Raw genomic sequence first — 18,659 nt, 5'->3', positions numbered from 1 at the left:
ACAGGAGCATAACCCAGCCCGTACGGGAGCTCAGTCCTATATGGGGGTCCCAAGCTTATAGGAGTGGCCTAGTCCCATGGGGGGGGCCAAGCCCATAGGGGAGCCTAGTCCTATATGGAGGGCCTCAGACAGGGGTTCTAGGCCCATAGGGGAGGTCCTAAGCCCGTACAGGGGGCCTAGTCCTATATGGGGGGGTCCTAGCCCCATATTGGGGATCCTAGCCCCACAGGGGGGCCTAGCCCCATACGGGCATCCCGGGCCCGTACAGGGCTCTAAGGCCCATGGGGAGGCCTGGCCCCATAGGGTCCTGCAAGCGCCACTGTCCGGGCGGGGCGGTTGCCATGGTGAGGGCTCCACCCCCCCCCACCTCCGGCGTCGAGGCCCCGCCCCCTGCCGCGGCGCTCCCCCCTCCCCAACCCCCGCTCAGTCTCGCGGTGCTCTCGCGAGAGTAGGGACGAGCGGCCGGGCGCGGCCCGCCAGCAGCTGGGGCCCGCGCGCCTGCAGCCGGCGGCGCCGCCTCGCCTCAGCCCGGCCCGGCCCGGCCCGGCGCCTCGCCATGAGCTTCCTCTTGTGAGTGCCGGGGCCGCGGGGGAGGCCGTGGGGGTGCGCGGGGGGGGGTCTCTGAGAGGCCTCGGGGGGTGAGGGGAGGCCGTGGGGGTGCGCGGGGGGGGTCTCTGAGAGGCCTCGGGGGGTGAGGGGAGGCCCTGGGGGTGCGCGGGGGGGGTCTCTGAGAGGCCTCGGGGGGTGAGGGGAGGCCGTAGGGGTGCGCGGGGGGGGTCTCTGAGAGGCCTCGGGGGGTGAGAGGAGGCCCTGGGGGTGCGGGGGGGGGTCTCTGAGAGGCCTCGGGGGGTGAGGGGAGGCCGTGGGGGTGCGCGGGGGGGTCTCTGAGAGGCCTCGGGGGGTGAGGGGAGGCCGTGGGGGTGCGCGGGGGGGTTCTCTGAGAGGCCTCGGGGGGTGAGAGGAGGCCCTGGGGGTGCGGGGGGGGGTCTCTGAGAGGCCTCGGGGGGTGAGGGGAGGCCGTGGGGGTGCGCGGGGGGGTCTCTGAGAGGCCTCGGGGGGTGAGGGGAGGCCGTGGGGGTGCGCGGGGGGGTTCTCTGAGAGGCCTCGGGGGGTGAGGGGAGGCCGTAGGGGTGCGCGGGGGGGTTCTCTGAGAGGCCTCGGGGGGTGAGAGGAGGCCCTGGGGGTGCGGGGGGGGGTCTCTGAGAGGCCTCGGGGGGTGAGAGGAGGCCCTGGGGGTGCGGGGGGGGGTCTCTGAGAGGCCTCGGGGGGTGAGAGGAGGCCCTGGGGGTGCGCGGGGGGGTCTCTGAGAGGCCTCGGGGGGTGAGGGGAGGCCGTGGGGGTGCGCGGGGGGGTTCTCTGAGAGGCCTCGGGGAGTGAGGGGAGGCCCTGGGGGTGCGGGGGGAGTCTCTGAGAGGCCTTGTGGTGAGATGTGGGGTGTTGGGGAGGGGGAGGCCCTAGAAATGAGACAGGGGCTGGAGGAAGGCCTTGTGGGGAGGCCCTGGCAATGCAGGGGAGGGGCCTTCAGAGAGGGTTTAGGGGGCAGCCCTGTGTGTGTACAAGGGCCTCGAGGCAAGGCCGTAGCAGCGTATAGAGAGTTTTTAAGGAAGGCATTAGGAGGAAGTTCTGGGTGCATGTGAGGGCCTTGAGAAATGTTTTGGGCAGAAGACTCGAGGGTTAGTGGGGGGCTGGAGGAAGGGTTTGGGTGTTTGGCGGGGAGGCCTTGGGGATGTATGGAGGAGAAAGCGCTGAAGGGAGACCTCGAGGTGGAGGCTTTGCGGGTATAAGGAGGGGGGCTGAGGAAGGCCTTATGGGGAGACCGTGGGGATGGAAGGTGAGGGGGTTGAGGAAGGCTTTGGGAAAGGCTCTAGGGGTGGTGGGGAAGAGTGCAGTCCTATGGAGGAAGCCAGAGGAGGCCCTGGCAGCGTATATGTTTTTGCACCTACTTCTAAGACCAGCTCCCAGTTTCAGGCTGGAAGGCTGTGGCAGAGGGTGTCTCCTAGAGCCAAAGTCCTGGGATAGGCTGGGGAAGGGAGCTGACTTTGGGGCGGTGGGTGAGGCAGGCAGCCCTGGGGAGCACCCAAGTAGGGTGAATACCCTGCCAGCCTATGGGGGGAGGAGCCTTTGTGGTGAGGGAGGCCCTGGAAAGGGGGTGTATTGCAAGGACTAGTCCCTCCCTCTTGGGGAGAATTTGAGGGGATTGGTCTTACAGGGGAGAGATGAGGCCCTGCAGATAGGGGGGGGGGGCTGCATCAGGGTTGTAATTGCTGAGTGTCTGCAGGGATGATTCCCAGTAGTGGGAGGCTCTAGGAATTTGTGCATGGGGAGGGCCTTTGGGGCAAATGGGGTGACGTGCTGTGGCGGAAGGCTTGCGAGAGGGGAAGGAGAAGCCCTGGGGTGACTGGAGTAGGGCCTGTCTCTTGGGGAAGCCCTTGGGATGGATGGGTGGAGGCCATGGGACGTGGGAGAGGGTTTTCCAGCGTGTGGAGGAGCGGTTCAAGGTGGTGATTCCGAGCATGGAAAGAGTGGGATGAGGCAGAAAAGAGGAGGGGAGGCCCTTGCTCTGTGGGGCTTCCTTCTGGGTGGGATTTGGGTGGGCCTTGCTGTATGCGTGTGGAAAAGAGCTGCTGCAGCGGAAAGGGCTTGTGCCCTCAGTGTCCGTATTTGCACGAGGGGCTGTGCTGATGGGATGTGGGGCAGCCTGATTGCAGTTGGGAAAGGCATTAAGCTGGCAGACTTTGGTGTATCTTATATGTTTGTTTGGGGTGGGGAGGTGATAGCCTAGCAGGCTGGAGCTGGCCACTGGTGCAGAGGACCGATGTCTGGATATGAGAGCGTGGTGTCGGCAAGCTAGGAGACATGCCGTAGGACAGGCAGGAGTATGCCAGGCGGGCTGAGGCTCTCTGGGTTGATGGGGCAGGACATGCCTGTTCTGATACGTGGGCTGAAGTTGAGCTGTGGCAAATGATTTGGAGGAAGTGCGTGCAAACAGAGAGACTGCTTGACTTTGATGTTTTAAATGTGTCTTTGATGAGCTACAGAGGGTAGGGTGTTACAGGTATGCATGTTTGTAGCTCCTAGCTCTTGGGTGCCGCGTGTGAGAAGGAGTTGGTGACCTGTGGCGCGAGAAGGGGCTGGGGAGCCTTTGTGCAGGGTCAATTACATGCTGGGTCTGCATCTACTGTAGCGTAGCAGGAGGCAGTAGCTTGGTTTAGAGCGAGTTGGGTGTGAAGGCCCTTTATTTCTGCACCAAACAGATAGCTTCACCCACTCTGCGCTCCGCTGAAGTGCTGTCAGTCCCGCGGTAGCGTTGCATCAAGAAGCTTGCACGAGGCACGTGTGAGCCAAGCGCGTCCAGTTGCGTGCGACTTTGAGGCAGGGTGCCAGCGATGCTGAGCTGCGTGTGCCAGATAAGCGTGTTTCCACTGAGTGACTAACGGGAGAAACTTGGGCCCTGCCGTTCGTTTCGTTTGTGCCTCTGCCTCCTGAAACCAGAAGTGATGCTGGTGAAGGCAGCGGACTGCTAGTCTGGACTGTTAATCCAGGAGCGGGACAGGGAGGGCTCTGCTCAGTTGGGTGCCTGAAGGTTCATGGCTGTGATTTAAAGGCATCAAAATTCCTCCCTTTTAAGCCTGGTAGCTGTGCAGTTGACCGCTTGTGTACGCATAGCTTGTTGTGTTCATCTTCTTAAATCGACGTCTGCTAGTGGTAATTGTTAGTTCCTCTTCAGGATTCAGGCTCTGGTGTGCAACGTGCTGCACGGTCTAAAAAGAATTCAGTCCTTTCATCCTGTGTAGAGCCTGTTTTTGGAAGCCTTAGCGTTTGTACACAGAAATGAAGATAATACTGTTGCGGGGGGGGGGGGGGTGCTTTTTTGTTTTGTTTTTTGTCACGGATGTTCTTTAGGGCGCTCTGTGGAAGAAGGCTCAGGTACTGTTATCCCTGTTTTAGGGACAGGGAAATTGGGGTCTGGAGTCACTAAATGATTTGTCTGATGAGCGCAGATGTTCATGCTATGCAGTATGTGAAGACTAACCACAGCAGCAATTTGCATTGCGGGGCTGGAGTATGCGAAGTTGCTATTTTTAGCAGGCGATTTCCTACGCTGTGTTTGAGCAGTAAGTATCTCATATTTGCCCCAGTAAAGCTGATGTAGCAGCAGCCAACAGATTTTTGGTTTTGTGGTTGGGTAAGGTGGTGTTTTTTGTCCTGCCCCCCCTCCCCCTTACCTGTCTGCCAGTATCATTTAAGGCAACTGCTGTTAATCAGCGTTCTGGTTCTTTGCACCAAATGTTTCCTGTGATTTGAAAAGGGTATAGAAAAGAGAATTCGGCATGTGGCTAGAGCGACTGCTAGCTTTTAAGACGAGGCAAAGGATTTCCGTGTCAGCAGAAGGGTCTGTAGCGATGTTTGCACTCGAATACCTGACAAGCTACTTTCCTATGGTAGTCGGGAGTGGGAAAGTGATGTTTCGTTTGGGGGTGGGAAAGCGATGTTTTGTTTGCATGTTGATCCATGTTCCGGTAGCAGGGGCTGAGGTGATGGTAGGTGAGCTGTCCTTCCTTTGCAGAAGCTGCCCCAAGAACAGAGGCAACAACAGTTAATCATGGCACATTAGTGTTTCCCCCCCCCCACACACACACACCTCTAGGCTTGTTTTTTCTGTAGATAAAGTTCTACTTCAAAGCACAGAGATGTGAAACTCAGAGCAACGCTTTCCTTGGCTAAAAGGAGCTATAAATGCTACTCAAATGCAAAATAAGTAGTCATACTTTCTAAAGTATAGGACTTTTTTCACGTGGCTGTGGTTCCACTGTAGGGTTTGTGCGGGTAGGGTCCTGTTCGGAAAGTCGGGGTCAGGTCCCAAAATTGCAAGTAAAGCTAACGTAGGTAACTGTGGACCATCTCTATTCAAAATTTCTCTTGCTAAATTGGCAGCACATAATTAGTGTCTTTTTTGTGAAGCTGTCAAAACTGCTTTGGCCTGCACGTGGACTCTCTTCTCCTCGAAGAGGATGACGAGAGGCCTGGTGTCGGGGGTGAGGGAAAAGGGCAGGACTGCTATATAACCTCTGTTAAAAGTGCTGGACGGCAAGGGCAGATACGGTCACCCGAAGGGAAAGCCGCAGCAGGAGTTAAATATTTCTGAGAGGGGAACGCTGCTGAAGGACTAATTGGAAACGTGTTTCTCTTTTGTCAGTGGCAGTCGATCTTCGAAAACCTTCAAACCCAAGAAGAACATTCCTGAAGGCTCCCATCAGTATGAACTCTTGAAACATGCCGAAGCAACTTTGGGGAGCGGTAACCTTAGACAAGCGGTTATGTTGCCGGAGGGAGAAGACCTTAATGAGTGGATCGCAGTTAACAGTGAGTCCTAAGAAAGAGTAATCCAGCTCAGCGTGGAGGTGGAGTTAAAAATACCTATATATACATCTCTGGTTTACATCCTTAAAAAATGAAATTCTTATCTGTGTCCCAGACATACTGTAGGTAACTGTGTCAAGGAAGGCTGGAATAAAAGGAAAGAGTAAGTTTTAGGGCATGCCCTGACAGCAAACTGATCCTGTGTTGAATAGATGCTGAGCTCAGGAAGCACAAAAAACAACCCCAAAACCCCAAGACAAACCCACGCTGTTGTTTTTTTTAAAGGTCAGGCTTCTAAAAGCAATTAGATTTCTGAATGGTTACATCAGTATTTGGGTGCGAGTGTTCAGTATTGATGTTTTGAACTATAAAGCAAGTAGTTAGCGCTATCGGCTGCAAAAATCACAGCAGCAAACAGCACACGGGGAGAAAAATGGAACTGCATTCACCTCCGTTAAACTCTAGCTTAGAAGGTTGGCGTTATTTTCCATTTTCATGTTGTTATTGTTGCACATGGAGTAAAAATACTGGGTTAATTCTGATGGTTGAACAATTACAGGCAAATTAATTTGCTTTTAGTGATTGCTCTACCTGTCCTTGATTCCTTTAGATGTTAAAGGAAAAAAGCAGTTTCTGAGCAATGGGAGACATAAAGTCAAGCCACCAAGATTCAGCTTAAAGAGGATCTCTTGTATTTGTAAAAACTGTGTGGGTGAAGGTGTTGTCCAGCCTTTTTCTAAAGGCATCTAGAAGGTGAAACAGTCATTTGCAAGTTATGAAAAATGAGAAGAGGGCACGGGGTACGCAGGCAGGCTGCTATTGATCCCGGAGTCCCCTTTTGCACATAGGGAGCGGTGTGCTTTATGTCGCTCATAGAAATGGTGCGAACTCCTGTAGGGCCGGTGATAGCTTTCTTTCTGGTCTCTGCTCTCAAGTAGCCTTTCAAAAAGAAAACTCGGGCGCTAGAAATTGATTTGTCTTGTATTGAAATGAAAAAACGGGAAGGCTTTCTCTGTGGGGCTTTTTTTGATTTTTCCTGATAAATTGCATGCTGCTTTACTGCCACGGTGAAGAGAAGCTTCGTGCTGTGCAAATAGTAAGTAGTCCTAAGTCGAAAAATGAGATGAAAGCTCACCGAGCGAGCGAGTAAAATTCCTAGATTGTCAAAACGTCTCTAAGTCTTTGGCCGCGTGGCATTGTACGGAAGGGGAACGTTTGTTTGTGCAGGTGCACCCCCGCCCCGTGACAGCGTTCCTCAGAGGCTTTGTCGGCTGAATAAAATGAAGTAGTGCTACGGTACCTTTCTGCTTCGCTTTTGCCTTTTGAGTAAACTTGATGCGTTTTCTTTCCAGCGGTGGATTTCTTCAACCAAATCAACATGTTGTATGGGACCATTACGGAATTTTGCACAGAGGCGAGCTGTCCGGTGATGTCTGCTGGACCAAGGTAAGAAGGTTGCTTCGGTCTACAGTTGCGGTCTGCGTGACAGGACGTAGGCGTGCGTAGAAGGAAGATTAAAAAGACCGAGACGTATCTGAATGCACTCTCGCAGTGACGCTCGGCCACGGGCAAAGCGTTGAGTACGTTAGGGAGAACGCGCGGTGTCGGTAGCCGTTGGCCAGTCTTGCACGTTAAACGAGTGGGGATTTTTTTCCCTGCTGATCAGTGAGGCCTGTATCTTGTCGGGAACCTGGAAAGATTGGTTTGTTAAAATGATTTGTTCTAAGGAAAATGATAGGTCAAACTTGATCTGAAGCGTCAGGTATTGCTCTTGAGTCTTACTGTAGCCTCTCAATCTGCTGTCTTATGGAATGAATGCTCTGAGAGACCGTAGCGTGCTTTTTAAAGTACAAGCGGCTCCAATTGCTGCTGCTGCTGGTAGAGGGTGGAATGCAAGATGACACCAGATAGGCAAATAGCCGGGTCGGATTACCGTGTGGTGTGTGCAGCGGAGAAGAGGGTGGCCAGATGCTTGTGCCATCGAGGAGAGCTAAAGTGGGAAAGGGAACATCACGGAGATTCTAAGGAATAGTATGTACATCAGAGAAGTGCTTTGTGAATGTCTTTTGGGTCTAAACTTTGCATCAAATCAAGCCGGGTAACGTTTGTGCCGTCGGACCGTCCCGAAGCAATTTTAGGCCAGCGTAGGCCACACGTCGGCACGAAGCCTGCGCCGTCCCGTGGCGGTTTCAGGGGCTCTTGTCTCTCCAGTCACGTCGGTGGCGCTCGTCACGCGGTCAAGAAGCGCAAGCGGTGGTTTTCAGGATGTGAGTTTAAGACACCTGATGCGGTGTTAAGGTATCTGCTTTGCAGGAGAAGGTCAGGGTGGGTTGAAAGGAGGACAAGAATAGGGGTTGCGTCCTTGGGGTGCCTGGCTGTTTTTCCGAGTTGCTTTAGGAGGCTGTTTTTATGAACATCCAGAGGGAGAGAAAGTATATGATGGCTCTGCGCTACCTTGCAAATGGCTGCAGCGTTTCTGCCAAATTTAGCCTCCCACGTCCGGTGCCGAGCGTTTCCTTGCAGGTAGAAACTAATTTGTTTGCTAACTCTTTTGCCGCTTGAGTTTTGATGCCGTAGTTTTGTCGAGTTGAATGTCCTGCTACAGCGGTGTGTCGTCTTAGTATGGTTGGCAGAGGCTATTTGTCATTTGGCTCGGGAAGTGGAGTCTGGCTAATAAAGTCATATTTGCAGGGTGCCATGTAAAATCCTGCCCCACTTCTTTAACTAGCAGTAACTAGACCGCAAGGTTCCTGTTTCTATATTTGGGGCCGTTTCCTGTAAACGCTTCCTGTGTAAAGTGCACCATTTGTTTTCGCTTGTTGTCGGCTGAGACGCGACACAATTGGAATGTGTCGATATCCCCCCCCCCCCCCCAAACCCCGCTTTTGTAGGATTTCACAGAAGAGCTCTGATAAATACCGCTCAGCGCTATGGTAAACATCTGCCCTGGTTCTGTGGAAAGGCGTGATTGATAAGCACGCGTGTCAGTTTGAAACGGTGGCTTCAAAAGCCTTCCGCTAATGGGCGGCCTCGGGGTTCGTTGCTTCGGAAAGTCGATCAGCTCGCACGTGCGGGCAGCTACCGGAGGGGCGCATGATGTACGAGTGGTACGGCGGGGGGCTGACGACGAGCAGAATTCCCGGACGGTATCTGAAAGCCATATGTGAAGTGGCTTAAATGGTGCAGAGATAGCCCCGGCGTTCCCCTTTCAGCCAAGTTTTGTCTCATCTTAAGGGATTTTTGATGTCAAAGTAGGTTGCCGCAAAGTTGAGTGACGTTTCAAGGGCCAAACCCCGGTGCAGTGGTTGCTGTAGCATTAGAAAGGAGCTGTTAACTGCGACTTTCCCGTTACGCTTGAGAAGGGGTTGACGCGGACGTGAAAGCGAAGCGCTGCTAATGCCGTTAACGCTGCGCTCGTCTTGTCTCGGGAATACTTGTTTTGCAGTGTCGTACCTTCCCGAGGAGAGGAAGGAGGAGCGGGGCCTGAAAAGGCATGTCTCGGAGCCAAGAACGTATTTTCCTTCCCTCTCCCCGTAGGTACGAATACCATTGGGCAGACGGCACCAACATAAAGAAGCCAATTAAATGCTCAGCTCCGAAGTACATTGATTACTTGATGACGTGGGTTCAGGACCAGCTGGATGACGAAACTCTCTTTCCTTCAAAGATCGGTAATTGCGGTCGCGTGACGAAGCGCGCCTTCCGTAGGGGCCCGAGGCGAGGGGGCGGCCGGGGCCGCTCGCTTTTGCATTGCTGACGGAACCGGAACGCTTACCCTGCACGTTCGGTGCGTTTCAGGCGTCCCTTTTCCCAAGAACTTCATGTCGGTGGCCAAGACTATCCTGAAGCGGCTGTTCCGCGTGTACGCCCACATTTACCACCAGCACTTCGATTCCGTCATGCGGCTACAGGAGGAGGCGCATCTCAACACCTCCTTCAAGCACTTTATCTTCTTTGTGCAGGTGAGTTGCAGAAGGTGGCTGGTCGCCACGCGCTTGCGTTTCTTTTTCAGGGAAGCAGGTTGTAAGAGCCTCCTCGCTCTTTGAGAAGCCCAGACTGCGATTAAAATGTTTTTGTGAGATGGAAGACAGAGCCGGCTCCCACCGTGGGACCTGTGCAGTCAGGCTGTTCTTTTTGCAGGAAGCGCAAGGAGTTGACTGCAAACGCTTGCATTTTCCTCTCTGGTTGTAGTTGATGGCCTGCAGGAAGGGAACCGGAAGCCAAAGAAAGAGCTTAGTGGTGAACAATGAAGAGCGTGGCGCTTCTCAGCGATGCCCTAAAGCGGTTTATCTTTGCCCGAAAGGCTTGGGTTCACTCAAAAAGAATCGAGCGAGGCGGTTTCTGCTGCTGCGGTAGTAACGGGGATGCTCCGATTCCTCTGGAAAGCACTGGACAACGGGCGTGCGCTTATGCAGGCAGTTCCTGGTGAAACGGGCATTCTCGGCTGAGTGTGAAGGCAGGTGTTTTCCGGCAGCTCTTTACAAGGTACCTAATTTTATTTTGCTTTGTTTTTCCCCTGCCAGGAATTCAACTTGATTGACAGGCGGGAGTTGGCTCCTCTGCAGGAACTGATCGAAAAGCTGGGCTCAAAAGACAGATAAGACTTTCCCTGGGAGGACGCGTTCGGCCACTCCTTTATCGCTTCGTCCCCCAGCCACTATTTCCGCTTTGCCTTCAGCGGCGCAAGCCAGAGAAGCTGGACTGCGGTTCAGCAGAGCCCAGCTCGTGTCTCGGAGGCCTTTGGCGAAACCTCGCTTAAAAATCTGGACAGCAGCAGCAGATCCCCACAGCTCTGTAACTTGTTGGCCAAGCTGTGGTGACTCCAGCACCTTTAGTCTACTTTTCTAAACTCCATGTAATAATTCTAGTCTGGCCTAGAAATGGGAAGCAATGTGTGAGTTTTACAGCTTCTTGGCTGGGGAAGGAAGTCCCTGATTGTCACAGCATGCTGTGACAAAGTGCGATACACTTCTGCTCCTCTCGTTGAAGACTGCACTGGTTGGCTGCAGTTTCCCTCTGGACTTCAGCATCTCGTAGTGACCAAAAGAGCAGAGCCAGCGGAAGCCAAGTCAGCACATGGGAAGAGCTGGCAGTGGCAGCAGCATAGTTTGTTTTGACGTGCTTTTTGGGTTTAGATGCACTTTGAGCCTTAAAGCCCTTCCTGGCAGCTTGTGGGGGGAGGGGGGAAAACAGAAGTGCCTCAGTGCTAGGGTAATGTTCCCTGTCCAGCAAGGCCTAGGGCAGGGGCCTCCAGCAGTAGCAGCTTTTCTATATCTCAACTCCACAGGGTGGGGGAAGGAAGGAAAGGGACCCCCCCCCTCCCCCTCCTTTGAAGGCAATAAAGTTTCTCCTTCCTGCTTCTTGTGGTGTGTTCTCCCCTGCCCCCCAAAGTCCCTGCCTGAAGCTGTGCTGCCTGGCTGAGCATGCTCAAAAAGCAAATGCAGCACTTGGAATTTCCCGAGCAGGTAGTCCCCCCCGGAGGGGCAGTGTCCATGCACACACAGCGCTGACTGGCCACACAGCAGCAGCTTCTTTATTAAGGTCAACTCAGCGCCCCCCCCCCCCACCAATCCCCCCCCAGTTGCACAAGCACTTCACTGGAGGAAGCTCTTCCTGGTGCTGCCCCCCCAGCAGCAGGGCACACAGGCCAGCCTCAAGGCTTGGGGGTGGAGGTGAAGATCCTCAGTCCATGCATGCTCTTGATCTCCTCACTCAGTGCCTGTACGCAAGCAGACAAGCACCAACAGTGAGTCCCACCTCCCACCACACCAGGCTGCCCTGATAAAAGGCCCTCCTGCGCCAAAAAAAAAAAAAAAAAAGGGTGGCAGCCTTCAGCTCAAACCACCAGTCACCAACAGCACTGAGTCCCAACCCCCTTTTGAAGACCTACAGCAAGAGTCCCAGCCCAAAGTGGCACATTTGAAGCCCCAAATCTCTCAAGCACCAAGTGCAGCCACCCACACTTTGGGCGGAGCGCAGCCCTCGCCCCACTCTCCCATACCTGGTTAACCATTTGGTGCTGCTGCACTGTTCGCTTCTCCTTGAAGTCCTCCGATTCTATATGGATTTCATACATGGCCCCACAGCCACCTGCAAGAGGAAAGAACCAGTAGGCGCGTGGGTCAAACCATACACGATGCCCCTTCCCAGTGCAGAGAGCCACACGGGCTGCATGCACACTAGGCACCCACAAATTCTTGGCATTAACTGAACCCCTTTTCGGGGAGGGGTCATCACAGCACAAACAGCTTGTGGAGAGAGGAAAGTAAGTTGCAAAAGATAACCCGGCCCTCACAACGTGCAGGGCCTGGTTGAAGGTAGGTAGGGGGGGAAAAAACCCCCCAAGAGCTGTCTTAGCCCTCTTGGTCTTCTTACCGGAGATATCCACGACTCTGATGGCAGAAGCCCGGGGGAATTTCTCGCGCAGGACTCGGGCCACCCTGGCCTCCCCATCCGTCTGCGAGCTGAAGGGTCTCCAGGCGCTGCAGCGCAGCAAGAGCTGGGGGCGCCGAGGCAGCCGTCAGCGCCGCAGGCAGCACCCCTCGGAGCCGGGACGCTTCCCGCAGCAAACATGGACTTGGGGGGGGGGGGTCCCTTCACCAGGGCTCACCCCCAACCACTACCAAAGTTGGGGACCATCACCAGCATGGGGGGGGGTGGTATCAGAGGGGGCAGGGTGGGGAGAAGGTCCCTTCACTGTTACCTGGGGTCCAGGGCACCAGGAGAAGGGGAAGGCAGCCAGCACCAGGACAGGATGGGGGGCACCAGGAGAAGGTTTTGGGGGGGGGGGGGGGTGTGGCCTTCACCATGGACTGGGATGGGGGGGGGGGCTCCTTCATCATGGACTGGGATGGGGGGGGGGGGGCTCTTCCAGCACGGACTGGGATTGGGGGGGGGGGGGGCTCCTTCACCATGGACTGGGATGGGGGGGTGCCCCGGGGGGGGGGGGGGCGCTCCTTCACCATGGACTGGGATGGGGGGGGGGGCACCTTCACCATGGACTGGGATGGGGGGGGGGGCTCTTCCAGCATGGACTGGGATTGGGGGGGGGGGGGGGCTCCTTCACCATGGACTGGGATGGGGGGGGGCTCCTCCAGCACGGACTGAGATGGGGGGGGGGGGCGCCTCCTTCACCATGACAGGGATGGGGGGGGCGCCCGGGGGGGGGGGGGGCGCTCCTTCACCATGGACTGGGATGGGGGGGGGGGGGCTCTTCCAGCATGGACTGAGATGGGGGGGGGGGCTCCTCCACCATGGACTGAGATGGGGGGGGGGCTCCTTCACCATGGACTGGGATGGGGGGAGGGGCGCTCCTTCACCATGGACTGGGATGGGGGGGGGGGCTCTTCCAGCATGGACTGAGATGGGGGGGGGGGCTCCTCCACCATGGACTGAGATGGGGGGGGGGGGGCTCCTTCACCATGGACTGGGATGGGGGGGGGGGGCTCTTCCAGCATGGACTGAGATGGGGGGGGGGGCTCCTCCACCATGGACTGAGATGGGGGGGGGGGGCTCCTTCACCATGGACTGGGATGGGGGGGGCGCTCCTTCACCATGGACTGGGATGGGGGGGGGGGCACCTTCACCATGGACTGGGATGGGGGGGGGGCTCTTCCAGCATGGACTGGGATTGGGGGGGGGGGGGCTCCTCCAGCACGGACTGGGATTGGGGGGGGGGGGCGCCTCCTTCACCATGACAGGGATGGGGGACGCCCGGGGGGGGGGGCGCTCCTTCACCATGGACTGGGATGGGGGGGGGGCACCTTCACCATAGACTGGGATGGGGGGGGGGCTCTTCCAGCATGGACTGGGATTGGGGGGGGGGGGGCTCCTTCACCATGGACTGGGATGGGGGGGGGGGGCTCCTCCAGCACAGACTGAGATGGGGGGGGGGGCGCCTCCTTCACCATGACAGGGATGGGGGGCGCCCGGGGGGGGGGGCGCTCCTTCACCATGGACTGGGATGGGGGGGGGGGGCTCTTCCAGCATGGACTGAGATGGGGGGGGGGGCTCCTCCACCATGGACTGAGATGGGGGGGGGGGCTCCTTCACCATGGACTGGGATGGGGGGGGGGCACCTTCACCATGGACTGGGATGGGGGGGGGGGGCTCTTCCAGCATGGACTGGGATTGGGGGGGGGGGGCTCCTTCACCATGGACTGGGATGGGGGGGGGGCTCCTCCAGCACGGACTGGGATTGGGGGGGGGGGCGCCTCCTTCACCATGACAGGGATGGGGGGCGCCCGGGGGGGGGGGGCGCTCCTTCACCATGGACTGGGATGGGGGGGGGGGGCTCTTCCAGCATGGACTGAGATGGGGGGGGGGGCTCCTCCACCATGGACTGAGATGGGGGGGGGGGGCTCCTTCACCATGGACTGGGATGGGGGGGGGGGGCACCTTCACCATGGACTGGGATGGGGGGGGGGGGCTCTTCCAGCATGGACTGGGATTGGGGGGGGGTGGCTCCTTCACCATGGACTGGGATGGGGGGGGGGGGGGCTCCTCCAGCACGGACTGGGATTGGGGGGGGGGCGCCTCCTTCACCATGACAGGGATGGGGGGCGCCCGGGGGGGGGGGGGCGCTCCTTCACCATGGACTGGGATTGGGGGGGGGGGGCTCTTCCAGCATGGACTGAGATGGGGGGGGGGGGCTCCTCCACCATGGACTGAGATGGGGGGGGGGGGCGCTCCTTCACCATGGACTGGGATGGGGGGGGGGGCACCTTCACCATGGACTGGGATGGGGGGGGGGGGGGCTCTTCCAGCATGGACTGGGATGGGGGGGGGGGGGCTCCTTCACCATGGACTGGGATGGGGGGGGGGGCTCCTCCAGCACGGACTGGGATTGGGGGGGGGGCGCCTCCTTCACCATGACAGGGATGGGGGGCGCCCGGGGGGGGGCGCGCTCCTTCACCATGGACTGAGATGGGGGGGGGGGGGCTCTTCCAGCATGGACTGAGATGGGGGGGGGGGGCGCTCCTTCACCATGGACTGGGATGGGGGGGGCCGCCGGGGGGGGGGGCGGGCTCCTCCACCATGGACTGAGATGGGGGGGCCGCCGGGGGGGGGGGGGCGGGCTCCTCCACCATGGACTGAGATGGGGGGGCCGCCGGGGGGCGGGCGGCTCCTCCGCCGGGACCGGGGCGGGGGGGGGGGCACAGAGAGACGGACCCCCCCCCCCAGAAGCTGGGAGGAGGGAGTCCCGGGCAAGGACAAGGCGCCCCCACCCCCTACCCTGGACTGGGCGGGGGCACACACGGACGGACGGACAGACTCACCGGCCGGCGGCCCAGCAGCCCCGCGCCCGCCCCGGCCCCGGCGGCGGCCATAGTGGGCGGCGCCCCGCGGGGTCACGCGCCGCCCGGCCAATGGCAGCGCGCCCCGCCCACGGGGGCGGCACCCGCCCCGGCACCCGCGGCGGCGGCGGCGGCGGCCGCGGCGGCGCCCTCTGGCGGCCCGGCGGACCCGCGGCGCTCCGCACCGCCCCCGCGGGCGGGGGACCCCGCGGATAGGGACCCCATGGACAGGGGACCCCCATGGACAGGGGACCCCCATGGACAGGGACCCTCATGGACAGGGACCTCCATGGACTGGGGACCCCCATGGACAGGGACCCTCATGGACAGGGACCTCCATGGACTGGGGACCCCATGGACAGGGACCTCCATGGACAGGGACCCTCATGGACAGGGGACCCTATGGACAGGGAACCTCCATGGACAGGGGACCCCCATGGACTGGGAACCCTATGGACAGGGACCTCCATGGACAGGGACCCTCATGGACAGGGGACCCTATGGACAGGGACCTCCATGGACAGGGACCCTCATGGACAGGGACCCTCATGGACAGGGGACCCCCATGGACAGGGACCCCATGGACAGGGACCCTATGGACAGGGACCTCCATGGACTGGGGACCCCCATGGACAGGGACCCTCATGGACAGGGACCTCCATGGACAGGGGACCCCATGGACAGGGGACCCTATGGACAGGGACCTCCATGGACAGGGACCCTCATGGACAGGGGACCCTATGGACAGGGGACCTCCATGGACAGGGGACCCCCATGGACTGGGGACCCTATGGACAGGGACCTCCATGGACAGGGACCCTCATGGACAGGGGACCCTATGGACAGGGACCTCCATGGACAGGGACCCTCATGGACAGGGGAACCTATGGACAGGGGACCTCATGGACAGGGACCCTCATGGACTGGGGACCCCATGGACTGGGGACCCTATGGACAGGGGAACCCTATGGACAGGGACCTCCATGGCCAGGGGACCCTATGGACAGGGACCCCCATGGACAGGGGACCCCATGGACAGGGACCTCCATGGACAGGGGACCCTATGGACAGGGGACCCCCATGGACAGGGACCTCCATGAACAGGGGACCCCCATGGACTGGGGACCCTATGGACAGGGGACCCCCCATGGACAGGGACCTCCATGGACAGGGGACCCCCATGGATAGGGGACCCTATGGACAGGGGAACCCTATGGACAGGGGACCCCATGGACAGGGGACCCTATGGACAGGGACCTCCATGGACAGGGACCCCGCGGATAGGGACCCCATGGACAGGGGACCCTATGGACAGGGGACCCTATGGACAGGGACCTCCATGGACAGGGGACCCCATGGACAGGGACCCTCATGGACAGGGACCTCCATGGACTGGGGACCCTCATGGACAGGGGACCCTATGGACAGGGGACCCCATGGACAGGGGACCCCCATGGACAGGGACCTCCATGGACAGGGACCCTCATGGACAGGGACCCCGCGGATAGGGACCCCATGGACAGGGGACCCCCATGGACAGGGGACCCTATGGACAGGGGACCCTATGGACAGGGAACCTCATGGACAGGGACCCTCATGGACAGGGACCTCCATGGACTGGGGACCCCCATGGACAGGGACCTCCATGGACAGGGACCTCCATGGACAGGGACCCTCATGGACAGGGACCTCCATGGACTGGGGACCCCCATGGACAGGGACCCTCATGGACAGGGGACCCTATGGACAGGGGACCCCATGGACAGGGGACCCCCATGGACAGGGACCTCCATGGACAGGGACCCTCATGGACAGGGACCTCCATGGACTGGGGACCCCCATGGACAGGGACCCTCATGGACAGGGGACCCTATGGACAGGGGACCCCATGGACAGGGGACCCTCATGGACTGGGGACCCTCATGGACAGGGACCCTCATGGACAGGGACCTCCATGGACAGGGGACCCCCATGGACAGGGACCCTCATGGACAGGGGACCCTATGGACAGGGACCTCCATGGACAGGGACCCCATGGACAGGGGACCCTATGGACAGGGGACCCCATGGACTGGGGACCCTATGGACTCGGGACCCCATGGACAGGGGACCCCATGGACAGGGGACCCTATGGACAGGGGAACCCCATGGACAGGGGACCCCCATGGACAGGGACCTCCATGGACAGGGACCCTCATGGACAGGGACCTCCATGGACTGGGGACCCCCATGGACTGGGGACCCTATGGACAGGGGACCCCATGGACAGGGGACCCCCATGGACAGGGACCCTCATGGACAGGGGACCCCCATGGACAGGGACCTCCATGGACTGGGGACCCCCATGGACTGGGGACCCCCATGGACTGGGGACCCCATGGACAGGGGACCCTATGGACAGGGACCTCCATGGACAGGGACCCTCATGGACAGGGGAACCTATGGACAGGGGACCCCATGGACAGGGACCCTCATGGACTGGGGACCCCATGGACTGGGGACCCTATGGACAGGGGAACCCTATGGACAGGGACCTCCATGGACAGGGGACCCTATGGACAGGGACCCCCATGGACAGGGGACCCTATGGACAGGGGACCCCATGGACAGGGACCTCCATGGACAGGGGACCCTATGGACAGGGGACCCCCATGGACTGGGGACCCTATGGACAGGGGACCCTATGGACAGGGGACCCCCATGGACTGGGGACCCCATGGACTGGGGACCCTATGGACAGGGACCTCCATGGACAGGGGACCCCCATGGATAGGGGACCCTATGGACAGGGCAACCCCATGGACAGGGACCTCCATGGACAGGGGACCCTATGGACCGGGGACCCCTATGGACAGGGACCTCCATGGACAGGGACCCCCCCCATTTCCCACTCCCCACACACAGGAAACAAAAAGGGCTGCTGAATTTGAGTGCAAAAAATAAATATAAAATTTATTAAAACACCCACAATATTTTAAAGATATCAGGAATAATACATTTCACAAACCGGCTGGTTGTGTGTAACTCAGAATAAAATACAAATTAAAAAAAAAAAAGAGGGAAGGATCCATACTTGCAATTTTCAGGCCTCCTAAAAATAAATTTACCGAAACACTGGGGGCAGAGGGGGGAAGTGTAAGAAAAAACACCAACAAAAGGGGGGGGGGGAAATTATACAAAATAAAATTATCGGCATAAATTTACTGTCCTAGTAGTATCTACAGTTTAATACACATTAATCCTATTGCCTTGAGACATTGTAAGATCTACCGCCCGTCACTCAACCCCGGATAAAACTTCATTTCAAGTAACCACAGTCACAAGTCGACGAAAAAGAAAAAAAACGGGGGGGGGGAATAAAAGGAGAAAAAAGGAAAAAAGGAAAAAAAAAGAAAAAAAAGAAAGAAGGAAAAAAGAAAAAGGAAAAGAGGAAAAAATAAAAGAGGAAAAAAGAAAAAAGGAAAAAGGAAAAAGGAAAAAAGGAAAAGGAAAAAAGGAAAAAAAGGAAAAAAAGGAAAAAGGGGGGAAAAAGGGGGAAAAGAATAGGAAAAAACAGGTTAAATCTTCAAGTGTGAGTCACAAGGTTGCCTCCATTGGAGGCCTTGTCACCGAATAGGAAGTCCGAGGGACGAGCCACCCCGGCGGCCGCCGCCGCCCTCTCCGCCTCCATCCGCGCGCCGCTTTGCTTGGGAAAAATCCAACCAAAAAAGCGATGGCCGGGGGGGGGGGGAACAAACCAGAATTAACAGAAGCGCTCGCTAAAACCCCCTGGGGTGGGGGGGGGGTGGGGGAAACCCGACGGAAAGGGGACCGGGGACCCCCCCCCCCCGCCCAAAGCCCGGCCGCGGGCCGCCCGCCCCGGGGACGGACGGACGGACGCCACGGAGCCCAAGGGCGCGCCGTGCCCAGCCAGCGGCGCGCCGTCCCTGAACGATGGCTGCGGAAATGAGGCGGGGGGAAAGGGGGAAAAAAAAAAAACCCAAACCGCCCCCCCCCCCCCCC

General features: G+C 58.5%; 3 protein-coding genes across 3 annotated transcripts; 2 read left to right on the top strand and 1 right to left on the bottom strand.

Moving 5' to 3' along the window:
• Positions 1 to 427: 427 nt before the first annotated feature.
• Positions 428 to 10,718, top strand: MOB1A (MOB kinase activator 1A). The gene is made up of 6 exons (XM_068920965.1): positions 428 to 570; positions 5,198 to 5,364; positions 6,714 to 6,807; positions 8,899 to 9,032; positions 9,160 to 9,323; positions 9,885 to 10,718. The coding sequence occupies exons 1-6, from the start codon at positions 557 to 559 to the stop codon at positions 9,960 to 9,962; spliced, it is 651 nt and encodes a 216-aa protein (XP_068777066.1). The 5' UTR covers positions 428 to 556; the 3' UTR covers positions 9,963 to 10,718.
• A 139-nt stretch (positions 10,719 to 10,857) lies between these two features.
• Positions 10,858 to 14,732, bottom strand: BOLA3 (bolA family member 3). The gene is made up of 4 exons (XM_068920966.1): positions 14,640 to 14,732; positions 11,737 to 11,860; positions 11,363 to 11,451; positions 10,858 to 11,080 (listed from the first exon to the last, which is right to left on the bottom strand). Exons 1-4 carry the CDS (start codon positions 14,688 to 14,690, stop codon positions 11,015 to 11,017), a joined length of 330 nt encoding a protein of 109 aa, XP_068777067.1. The 5' UTR covers positions 14,691 to 14,732; the 3' UTR covers positions 10,858 to 11,014.
• Positions 14,733 to 14,880: 148 nt separating this feature from the next.
• On the top strand, positions 14,881 to 17,430 carry LOC138062429 (collagen alpha-1(VII) chain-like). The gene has a single exon (XM_068920519.1). The coding sequence runs from the start codon at positions 14,881 to 14,883 to the stop codon at positions 17,428 to 17,430; it is 2,550 nt and encodes an 849-aa protein (XP_068776620.1).
• The last annotated feature ends 1,229 nt before the right edge of the window (positions 17,431 to 18,659 follow it).

Source organism: Struthio camelus, chromosome 27 (assembly GCF_040807025.1).
Source record: "Struthio camelus isolate bStrCam1 chromosome 27, bStrCam1.hap1, whole genome shotgun sequence".
Lineage (NCBI taxonomy): Eukaryota > Metazoa > Chordata > Aves > Struthioniformes > Struthionidae > Struthio > Struthio camelus.
Note: the sequence above shows the minus strand (reverse complement) of the source record. Positions and strands in the feature narration are given on the sequence as shown.